Genomic DNA, 12571 nt, shown 5'->3' on the forward strand with positions numbered 1-12571 from the left:
TTCTTTTTTTTTTTTTTTTTTTAATGGAAAAAGCTACAAAGGGTGAAGCCACTTGATGAAAGGAGTTGACAAGAACAAAAGATTGAAAAGATAGAAGATGCTTATTGACAGTCTTGAAAAAATCATGACTATAAATAGGAGGAAGACGATCAGCGTGAAGAGTTCTATTAACGCTGCAGTTCTTGGAAAGAAGCTACTGGAATATGAAACTGTATGACAATGAGGTATTAAAACAGCAAATTGATGGAGATCACTAGACCAATGAGCTCGAACAAAGGAAACAGGGAATAGATCAGATAATTCTGAAGAACATATGCCATGATAGTATTTGTAGAAAAGACCGAGAGAGATAGGTTACAGAGAAGAAGATATAATAAGGGGGGGGGTGAAATTACATATATGTTTCTGCAATTTCTCAAGAACTTTCAAATGGGGCAGAGATTCACGTGCCCAAATATGGAAACAACACTCCATATATGGTCTGATATTAGATTAATAGAGATATAAAATAGTCCCAGGTGTGAGAAAGTGTTTAGATCAATAAAGAGAACTGCCTTTGCGAAAGCCGAAATAGCAATAGACCTAATATATGAATTTCAAGAAAGATTGATGAGAAAGAAAGGCCAAGAAGTTTCAAAATTTTCAAGGACAGAGCTATTCATGAGAATCTCAGGAAGAAAAAAGCCACGACTACAATTGAAAGACACAAGATGAGTCTCAGCAGGGTTAAACGAAACAAGCCATTTTTTGCTTCAATCCACAACTGAATTGAAGTCAACCTCTAGATCAGCTGCATATTTCAATTGATCCAAGGGAGATGGGCAAGAAGCAACACCAGAATAGTGACGTCATCAGCATAAATGTTAATCTTCTAAGAACTATTCTCTTGAAGATCATTGATGTAGAGAAGAAACAGAGTTGGTCCTAAAATAGTTCCGAGAAACAACAGTATTGATAGGAAAGAAGAATGAATAGCCACCATCCAGTTACTCTGAATCTTCAATCAGAAAAAAAAAAAAAGGGAAAAAAAAATAATTTTATCTTTAGAGAATATCCCTCTCTTTTGAATCATTTAATATGTAAATTTAAGGCTAATTGTATGCAATTCAGTAAAAACAGACTTTAGAAAGTAGGAATGGGGAGTATTGTACACAATTCTAAGGATTTTGACTGTGATGAGACAATAATATCCACCATGACTCTACTACTACGGACTCTGGTTCTACTGCCATTTCAAATTTAATTGACTTAAAGTTTTGAATTTTTGAGATGATGGCTGAGTGTTTATATTAGTTGTATTGATTGGACTATTGTTCTCATCTTGAGTGTTATTTGTGCAACGTTTCGGTTGGATTGTCCTTCGACCATCTTCAGGCATGTTGGTTGTTGTTTGGAAAAGAAAAGAGAAAAGTTACTAGCTCCGTAGATATTTTTGTATTCTTGGAGTTGATCTCTGTTTTATGGTTGTGGTTTCGTATCTGTGAAAAAAGTTGTTGACAAAAGGGAGGCAGCTAAATTATCTTCCATCGCCAAAATTTTAAGGATGTACAATTTTTGTTTTTCCTACAATTAGAGGCTCCCAAATGCTTAATTTCTAAACTTGGTCTGCTTAGTAATTTTTCTTTTCTTAGCATATGTGTTGCCCTTTTCAGTTGTCTGACTCTCTCCTCCATCCGTGTCAATTATTTTGTCCTCGTTCCTCAAAGAGAAGTGTGTTCCTTTTTCTTTCCATATGTGATCAGCTAGTCCCGACTTTTCGACCTCTCCTTGTGTTATGGCTTTACGGTGTTCTTCTAGCCTTACCTTTAAGGCCAGACCTGTTTCACCTTTGTGTAGTTTTCCACATTTGCATGAAATCTCGTATATAGTTTTTTGTTATGAGACATCCGATCAAGGGCTTGACTCGTACTAGGTGTTTTTGAGAGTTGAATAAATGTTGAATATTGTTTTGATATCATATGGAATGCATATTTTTATAATTTTTTCGGACAGGCCCTTTATGTATGATGTGCACACTGGCAAGTTTTTGGGTATTATTCTTTGGTGTTTGCTCTAGGTTTTACGGAGCTGATGTAACGCTCTCTAGGTAGTCATTTCGGTGGAGGGTTATTCTTAGGTTGTCCAACTCCTAGCATGTATTATCATCAGTACACATTGTTCTGTCATAGTGTTTTAAGCACTGGACGATTCCTTTTATTACCTTATATGGATGTTAGGAGTTGAAATTTAGGTGTTGTCCTGTGAAAGTTGGTTTTTGATATATTGAAGATATAAAATTCTGACCCGTATGGGTTATTAATACATCCAGGAATTGTGTTCCTTTTCCATAATAAACTGGATAGATGGACAAATGGAGTTCACATGGTCTAGTAACTTTTGGATGTCCTTCTGATGGGGTCAGAGTATGAACGTATCATCCACATATCGTAGCCACATAGTTGGTTTCAGTGGTGTTGAGCTTATTGCCAACTCCTCAAAATGTTCCATATATATACTGGTTAGTACTGGGGACTGTCGTGAACACCAACCTTCTTGTCGATATGTTGGTTCCGAATGTGAAATGTGTAGTCTCTATACAGAAGGACATCTCCATTAGGTTGTCAATAGGGATGTGGGTTCATTCTCTCAGTGATATATCTGAGGACAGCTTCTTCCTTACCACTGTTTGTTTCATCAATGGACACTTTGGTGAACAGCCTCATCACATCCCTGCTCACCATCTGGTTTGAATGAATGGAAGTATTCTTGATTATTTCAACATAGTGAGTTAAGTTTTGGACACATGATGGGGTCTTGCCTATAATTGGGCTGATTATGTCAACTAGGAAATGTCTGAAGGGGTGGCACACTGAGCCTCAGCCGTTGATAATAGGTCTTAATGGGGTGCTGTCTTTATGAATTTTTGGAAGACACTATAAGTGTGGTAGTTTACTGTGATTTTGAGCTAGTTCCCTGTATTTTGCCGGGGGTATTAGGTGTTTGATTTTATTGAGGACCTGTGACAGTTTCCTTTTAGTTTTCGAGGTTGAATTCTTCTTTAATTTGAAGTAGCTCCCAGAATCCATTAGGTTTGTCAATTTTGGGGAATATTCTGCTCTGTTCATTAACATAATAGCATGAGAAATTACTCATTACATGATTACTCCCTTTTTAATACTAAAGAAAATGTAGTGTTTTTGTTTTGACATGAAAAGGTAAATACTATTGGAGAATTCATCAAGATTCAGTCATTTTATAAAGCTGTTCTCGCATTTGATTGGTTCGTTTTTATCACACATAATTATAAATAGAATCACACAAGTTTATGGTGGCATACTTTTACAATAGACCAAAAATATTGCAACAGGATCTTACTTAGAAAATTGAACAAGAGTTTATTATATTTTTTATTTATTTTTTATCCTTTGAATTCAAATTCATAATTTGTGTATTAGTTCTTTTACAGATTGTTATACTCATCTGCGTAGTTGTGGTTTCACCATGTTTCGGCCAACTCATCAACTGGCCTTCTTCAGGTGATTAACTGCAACGGGATCCATGGCGCAGTGGATGAGTCTCTACGGTTCCAGGTGAGCGTTGTCTAAAGATAGTGGTTTCAATCTTACACAAGCTAGTCAGAGGATTAGTTGACCAAAAGTGAGACGACAACAATTATGGAAGGTAGTAATTACTGAGGATACAGTTACAAGAATCTGCATTCCTATCCCATTGTGGTTAATCACTTGAAGAAGGCCAGAGGATGAGTTGGCCAAAACGTGGTGAAACAACAACTATGAAGATGACAGACCACAAAAAATTGAACAAGACAACTTCATATGTTAGATTTTAAATTGTTTGCCCATGAACATTTATTTTATTTATTCAGTTTTGTCTCCCCTCCCCACCTCCTATTTCTTTTATTCATTTTTTTTTTTTTTTTTTTATAATTCTCAGCTGATCTTCCATATTTTCCAACTTTTCTGCTTTACTGTGATGGCGGTGATGATTATGCGACTGAAACTCTTCTGGACTCCCCACCTGTGCCTCATTACCTCCCTGCTTGCCTACAGACCGGTAAGGAGACAGAAACATCATAAATGAGAGTGGTATTTAAAAAAAAAATGGGGAATTCATACAAAATTACGTATTTTGCTGTGTTAAACGTCTGCATTTAATAATAATGTTGATTTTTTTTTCGTAATGATTGTAATTTATAATTTCCATGAATGAAATCTTCAGTTTATTTTTATTGCATGGTCAAAGTAAAATTAAGTTTTTCCATGTCATTTTTGTATTTTATGTTTAAAATAATAGGAATTATCTCCCTGACATTTTGTTTTTGGGTTTTTTTTTTCTTTTCTTTTACTTCCAACACTTTTTTAATTTTTATGAATCACTTTTTAACAGGGGGGGGGGGGGGTCATAGTATCAAACATGTATTTTTTAAAAAATTTTTATATTCTGTCCAGTGGCAAAATCTGCTGGTCAGTGGCAGTATACTTTAGCCACCGAACCTGTTACAACCTCTGGTGGTGGCTAATGAGGAGAGACTATCACATGACACACAGCATGAAATGTGAATTATCTTGATTATTTGGACTACTCTTTTCATCTTGAGTATCATTTTTGCAAAGTTCATTATTTAAAATTGTCTTCATTTTAATCTTTCTTGCTGGAATAATTATTAGAAAGTGGAGCAAACTGTACTTTTTTTTTTTTTTTTTTTTTTTTTTTTTTTAGTGCAATGATAAAACAGAAAAAATGCTAATCAAATATCAGTTTGTCAAATATATTGCTATCTAAATCTAACTTAGAAAATCCAACATGATAACTATATATATTAGATGAACACTACAACAATCAAAAAATGTCCTCTGTGTTACTGTAATGTGAAGGGAGAATAAATCAATTATTGGTTTGATTCAAATGAAGAAATTCTAATATGGTAACAAATTTAGTGGCCCTGCGGTAACACGCTTGTATATGATAACATTCCTTGCATTTACACAAAATCAAGCACAGATTGTTTTAATGTTTTACTTTATCAATGGCCAAAAAAAAAATGAGGTTCAAGAAGACATTATGAACCTGTGAAGATTAACAAACATGTATCCATTTTTTTTTTTTTTTAAATACTCTGTCCAGTGGTAAATCTTGTTGATATTATAACCCCTGGTTGGTGGTTGATGAGAGGATATCACATGAAGCCTATCATATAATATAGAATTTGAATTATTCAAATTACTGTTCTCATATTGAGCGTTATTCTCACAAATTTTTAGTCAGTGTAGTCTCTGATCTTCTTCAGGTGCATCTTGTCAAACTCTGGAATCTGCACAGAATTTCAAACGAAACCCTCCATTTAATCCATAGGGGTAGCATGCTCTCGTTTCATCAGCCGTGACCGGGTGGAAGTTTTAAGCAATTCACAATTGCATTCTTAGTATCACCTGCACAGATGATTGAACCTTCAGCCTCTAGAAGAATGTTAGAACTGAATTTTATTTAGTACTTCATCTGTTAAGCTAGGACTCTTTGCGGACGAAACAAGAGCATGCTACTCCTGTAGATTAAATGAAAGGTTCTGTCCAAAATTCCATGCAGATTCTCAAGTTAAACAAGATACACCTGAAGAAGGTTAGAGGTTACATCGGTCAAAACATTCTGAAAATAACACTTAAGGTGAGAACCGTAGTCCAAAACATCAACATTATTAATTCTCAAAACTTCAGAAACATTTTATAGAATTTGAAGTTTGCAAATGTAATTGCAGATAGAATGTGAAATTCAGTTTCAGATCAGAACTTCAAACACAAACTCCATCATGTTCGAATTCTCTTAGTATAAAATTGTTATAAATAAAACTGCCACGCACACTAGATATTGTTACAAATGAACAAAAATGATAAAATCAAAATTGTTTTTTTTTCTTTTAATTTTAACAAAAAACCATCTGATGGAATTAAATTATCTTAGTTTTACCTTTTAAACATTTTTGCCCATGCATATAATTATATTTCTTTTTTTTTATTTTTGTTTTGTAAAATTTTTCTCACACAGTTATTTGGATGGGTTGGAAGTAAAGAGCGACATTTTGCCCTTCTTGCCTTGTACTTGGCTGGTATGAGTTACCAAGGTTACCAAAACATTACCGAACAACTGAATATTGTGGGTGAATTCAGCAACATCCCTCTCGAACAGGTTGTTGAATGGATCACGCATCAAACAGAACCAAGTAAGCCAATCATGTCTCGTTTTCTGCTTTACTTTTGTTAGCTCGACTTGTGTAAATGATACATTATTATCATTTTCCTATCATCTGTTTTTTTTTTTAAAGTATTTTTTTCATTGATTTGATATCTTTGCCTATGATGAACATATTTTATGGAATACAGACTATGTGAAACCATGTACTTCCTCTTGACAACAATTGCTGACCCCAATGTTGTTTCTGTAGCCGTCTCCTTCATCTTCTCTTTTTCTATTCTAGCCATGTCGTTATCTGCTAGACAATGGCGACTGTTGAGGGCGAACATTGGTTCACAAATCTAAAATATAAAACTACTCAAAAAACAGATTCTGTAAATATCGGTTGGGCTTTGGGTGCATGTGTGACGGCATCACGGAAAGCGACTTTTTAAATGCTAGCATCTGTCATGCCTCTGTTTGTTAGTTGGTTGATCGATTCATTTCCTCATCTTTTCAAGCCACAACCTGCTGTCAACTGTCTCCAACTGTAACTGTCGTCAACAGTTGCAAATTCAAGATTGTAAACAGTCTCAAAACTCGCCCCATTGTTCGTAAACTAACTCTGAATATATTGACCCATGTTCGATCTTTTGTCTCAGTGATTGCCACGCCTTGGTTAACCATCCTATTTCAAATGGTCTTTGTGTGCCTTGGAGAACCACTCTCCCCCTCCCCACATTGCCTTTCTACTAACCTTACTTGCTATACTTTAGTTCTGCTGATCAACTTATTTCGTTTTTTTTGTTATAGTTTTTCTCCTTTTTTTTGTTATAGTTTTTCTCTTTTTTTTAATCACTTCCTAACACTTTGTGGGAAGGTCGATAGTATCACGAATTTTCTACGTAATTCACACGTATGTGTACAAAACTTGTATTTTCAAATTGATCTCAGAATAACGTTTTTGCTTTTAAAAATACAAAACAATTTATATTTGCTTCTTACAAAAAGTAAATCTGCTATTGACATTAACGTGATCAAAACACAAATGGTTTTATACAAAATTATTCAAAAATAGAAATGCAGAAAAAAAGTAATCTTTCTCTTTATAATATTTTCTCTGTTCAGAAAAAAAAAATAAAAGAATCGAGCCATGAAATTGTGTTGTATTTACAATAGCATTTAACTGCTTTTACTTGGACAGATGAGCAAAGGAAACAGAAGCAATGCCACAGCCTCTGTCCCATCGACGAAATGTTGCATCCCTCTGCCTTTTCTACAAGTATTTTAGTGGTGAATGCTCTGACGAACTGCAATCACTTGTGCCCCCACGACGCGAGCACCCCCGACAAACCCGACAGGCTACTAGATCCCACCCCCACACTGTAGAGGTCCCTAGATGTAAAAGATCTTTTTATTCCAATAGTTTCTTCCCCAGAACCGCAAGACTCTGGAATTCCATTCCAGGTCCCTGCTTCCCCAACAGTACTGACATGCAGAAGTTCAAGTGTAACGTGAACCGACACCTTGCTGCCCAAATCCCTACATAGTACCCCAGTAGTTGTTGCCCCTGATAGTAGCCCCCTACACTAAAGTGGCAATTTGCCTTGTTTGGGGTGAAAATGTAATAAAAAAAAAAAAATAAAAAAAAAAAAACAATATATGAGGATAATTTCAGATCATTAAGAATATGATCTGATAAAGTAAATTGATAAAAATTATGAGCTCAATTTTAGGCAATACTGAACTTAAAATTTAAACATTTCTTAATATGAAAATTCTGGAAATTTTGTTGACCATAATGAAAGAGCTTTATTGTATTATGAAACCTCAGAAGGCAATTATAACAATAAGTAAAAAAAAAAAAAAAAAAAAAAAATAGTTACGTTATGAAAATGTTATGTTTATACAAAATTCAGATGCACTCTCACAAGGAAAGAAGAAACGGCTATTTGTATGATAGCCTTATTTTGATTCAAAATTTATCAGCCCTTTGAAACACTAAGATGACTTAGCTGAAGTACTTACCAAATGGACCGTATTCAACAACAGCTAGTGTAACTAAGTTTGTTATGCTTTAAAACGTCTCCAGGTAAGAGTTGGCCAAGCTAAATAACTGTTGTGTATATAACCAGAGTATGTGGTTCACAAATTTCTCAATTTTCTTTCTTCGGTCCTTCAAACCTTCTCTCTCTTATTCCCCATTTTCTCTGGCAAATATTCTCTTTTTTCCTCTTCTCTCTGCATTTTCTATTTCTCATCTGTCAAACTGTTCCTCTCATGCAAGTATCTTAGAACACACAATTGATTTCACATTCCTCCTTATCTCTAGGGTCAGGTAGAATTTCTGTAAAGTTTCTTTCTGAAGGCTTTCTGTCTGTGAAACATTACTATACTTCCCTGAAAAATACAACAGTCCACTTATTCAATGTCAACAAATATGTCATAAACCAAAAATGGTTGAATCATTCTATTGCTCCAGAAGGTATCTCTCACTTCCAAAACAATTCTTTACCTGTATAAAAGCCAAGTACATCCTAAGATCCAGTACTGTTGCCACATTTGCTCAGTACACCCTTTCCTGCTTTAACAGGGTATAAAACCGGCTTCGAAATCTAGTAAGTGATGTTCTTTTCTCGTCTTTACAACTTCTTTCTTACAAAAAAAATGTAAGTCCGTCTCTACTCTTTCGTTATTTTCATGTCAAGTGCTCGACTGAGCTTCACTTTATGGTCTCCACCTACAAAACATTCACAACAAATACTCGTTTAGCTCCAACTACTGTCAGTAATTTCCCTTATTCTCTATTTGTGCCTAAACTAAACAAAAATTCCAGAAAATTTCCTAGAGCGGTCAGCTGTGGAACTCTATACTGTGGTGTGGCTTTCCAGCTGACAGGAATCAAATTCGACCCAATTTCCATCACTAGGTTGTCTCACCGACCATTAGACACTCATTAACTCTTGATAAGTGATGACTCCTTTATAAAGAAGACGTAATCAAATTTTATTCATTTTTCATCTTTTCTTTGAGTGGCTTTTGGTCTTGATAAGTGATGACTTGTTAGTTTTTTAAAAAAAAAAAAAAAAAAAAAAAAAAAAGCCAACCTCACTTTCACTTTTCCCCATACAGAAAAGACTGTCCAATAATAAAAAATTTATTTTTTCCCCCTCTCTTTTCAGATGCTGTCTTTGCAGGTGCCATGCCAACAATGGCTACGGTGAAACTTTGCACGAAACGCCCCATTGTTAATCATCCCCATTACGAAGATGCTGGACTTCGGTAAGTTTTCTCAGACATGCAGTATGTTTACTTATTTATTTGCGGACTCTTATCCTCATCTTCATAGTTGTTGTTTCACAATGTTTCGACCAACAATTCTTCTGGCCTTCATCAGGTGGTTAACTGCGGCGAGATAGGAATGCTGAGGCTCTTAACTGTATCCTCATTAATTACTGCTTTCCAGAGTTGTTGTCGTCTCACCACGTTTTGACCAACTAATCCTCTGGCCTACCTTGGGTAGGATTGAAACCGCTACCTTCAGACAATGCTCACCTGGAACCATAGAGATTCAACATCTCTATTCACTGCGCCATGGGCCCCAAAGGTTAATCACCTGACGAAAGCCAGAGGAATAGTTGGCTGAAACATTGTGAAACAAAAACCTTGAAGATGAGGATAACAGTTTGCAAACAAATAAATTAATATACAAGTTACTCATCTCAAAGGATTCCAATGTTTGTTTTTTATTTCTGACGATTAAAATTGCTTTAATGTGAGGGTACAGAATTTGCATTAGATAAAATGTTCAAATAAAAGTTATCATTCATGAACTGCCATTTTCACCTACATAACTTTAAAAAAGAAAAATAATACTTGAATAATGGAGTGGGGGGACAAAAAAAAGAAAAAATGGGTCCTTGTCCAGAGGTTCCCCTATACTAAAAAATAAAAAGAAAAAAAATCTCTATGCTGTACGTACTTATGATGAAACAAAAATATCTTTTTCCAAAAATCATGTAAATTGATCAAGTAGTTAGATTTTTAAATAAGCAAACTTTTAGGAGTAACCTAAGAGTAGCCATTTTCTTAAAAAAAAAAAAAAATATAAAAAAGGGAAATAACTCAACAGTAATTAATACTTATTTGATTTATGTTGTAATGTCTATGAATTTCTATTAACCACAATTTTCTCTATAAAAATAAGACTACTTGATTTATTTGCATAATTTTTGGAATATAACATTTTCGTTTTGTCAGTTATGTACAACAGACAGATTGGGAGGGGGGGAGTATTAATATGGGTAAATTCTGGACAAGAACCAGCAAATATTTGATTGAGAAGATAATCGCACATGAAGTAAATAACTTTAAAATTATTCAGAAATAGTTTTATTTTTTTATTATTGCCGCTTATTTATTCACATGTAACAGTAATTAAAAAAAATATTTTATTTTTTCCAGCAAGCGTACAATGAAAGTTTATTCCATGTACAGTCGCAAATCTTTAGAAGATGTCAAACAGAATCTTGTGGATCTCCAAGTAAACTACGCCATTGTTGAAGGATCGTGGTGCCAAAAGAGGTCGCGGTAAGCAAAATATTCTACTTGACGTTTTAGTTTCGTTAAAACTGGGCAAAAGTTATAGCCTGTTGACTTAGAATGAGTATTTTATGCAAATGATTGAATATGATTAAATTTGTGATTCTTTTTGCATTAAATACTAATCCCTAAATGTGCATCAGATGGATACTTTAATACTTTGTTTTAAAAGAAATATAATATACATTATAGAGTTGCCCCACCCCAAAACCATTACTGCTCATCTGTATCAATCTGTCCTAAACTTTAATTCCATCAAACTTCTAAAATCGCTATGTTAAATTTGAAAACACGTACTCATAAAATCTGTCCCTACTCAGTATTGCCCGGTAGTGTTTTTATTTGCCTTTTTTTTCTTTCCTCAAAACAAAGGTAACTAACTCTGTATTGACAATATAATTATGCCCCCCCCCCTTTTTTTTTAAATGTCATTTGGGTGCTGGTTAAGATACAGTCAGACTTTTTAATGTAATTTTAAGCAAAAACATTATATACTTAATTGCCATGTCGAAAATAGTAATATATCCGAAAATTGTTTATAATTAAAAAGTAATTTTTATGGAAAATTGTGTAAAAAATCATTTTTCTTAGACGTTATTAAGTAAACAGTGGACATAACTTTGAAAAGAATATTTAGATTGTGTCATGGCTGTAATATTTGTCATCTATAGTGATAGACTTTGTTTTATTTTACTAAAAAACACAAAAGCATCGTTGATGAATTTTCGTAATTTTTATATTACTATTTTCAACGTGACAATTATGTACATATTAAAAAAGATTTGTCAACTATATCTTAACAAGCAATTGTTACATCAGATTTAGAATAAAATGTAAAACTTTTGTCATACAAATTGTCATTTGTATGACAAAAGTTTTTACATTTTATTGTAACAATCATCGCAAAAGTGAGGAAATAAAGTCAAAATTGTTTCTTTTTTCATTTCTGCATTCCTACTGATTTGATATTTGAGAGCCCCCCCCACCCTTTTTTTTTTTTTTTTTTTTTTTACAAACTTAATTCATTTCTTGTCCAGAATTCTCCCCATATAACAAACATTTTTTTATGATAAAAATGTAATAGTGTTAACTTGTTGCATTCAAATTAAAAGAGTAAAGAAAGGGTGAAAAGATATCTGCTTTTTCTAATAATTCTTAAAATATACTTTTTTCTTTTTCCAGCATTGGTTGTTCCATGCCAGAAATCTGGGATATTAGTGATGAAGAGAACCGCCATAAAATGCCGGTTTGTTTGATACTGAACGAGAATCCAGAACCGTATTTCAAAACGGTTTATAAGAACAATGTCTACACAATATTGAAAGTGCAATAACGATGATCATTTAAAGCTGAAACCATGAAATCAAGTCTTCATTTGGGATTCCGATCACACATTCCCCTCCTTTCAAATTATTCATTTTTAGTGATTACTGTTGTTCAAAGTGTCTTTCATTTTTCTTTCAGATCGTCTCCAAAAAAAAAAAAAAAAAAAAAAAAAAATTCACATAATCATGTCACAAATAAAAAAAAATCATGTGGAAGTTTGCTTTGTTTAACTTTTAATAGAATAAAAATTTTTTACATATGTTGAGCTGCTTCTCTATAAGCCTGTCAGTCAATTCCACTTAAAGATTGGAAATCTATAAATATAAAAGCGAAAATGTGTGTATGTGTGTCCGCTAAAAACTTTTGACAGACACGACGAAAATTCAAACTCGGTATCATATTGAAGCTGCATCCTTCGCTCGAAAAATTGGCCAAAAACGCTCATTTTTTTTCACCCCGAAATTGACAATTTTCGACA

General features: G+C 33.8%; 1 protein-coding gene across 1 annotated transcript in view; it reads left to right on the forward strand.

The window, feature by feature from the left end:
- The window catches only part of LOC145291481 (protein C-mannosyl-transferase DPY19L1-like), an 87072-nt gene extending 74764 nt beyond the window's left edge, over positions 1-12308 (forward strand). The window contains exons 18-22 of the mRNA XM_080137363.1: positions 3934-4053; positions 6040-6214; positions 9348-9447; positions 10630-10755; positions 11950-12308. Coding sequence (XP_079993489.1) covers positions 3934-4053; positions 6040-6214; positions 9348-9447; positions 10630-10755; positions 11950-12100 — 672 coding nt within the window. The 3' untranslated portion in view covers positions 12101-12308. The remainder of the gene's footprint in view (positions 1-3933; positions 4054-6039; positions 6215-9347; positions 9448-10629; positions 10756-11949) is intronic.
- Positions 12309-12571: the final 263 nt, after the last annotated feature.

Source organism: Euprymna scolopes, chromosome 12, assembly GCF_053919585.1.
Source record: "Euprymna scolopes isolate OS-2025 chromosome 12, ASM5391958v1, whole genome shotgun sequence".
NCBI lineage: Eukaryota > Metazoa > Mollusca > Cephalopoda > Sepiida > Sepiolidae > Euprymna > Euprymna scolopes.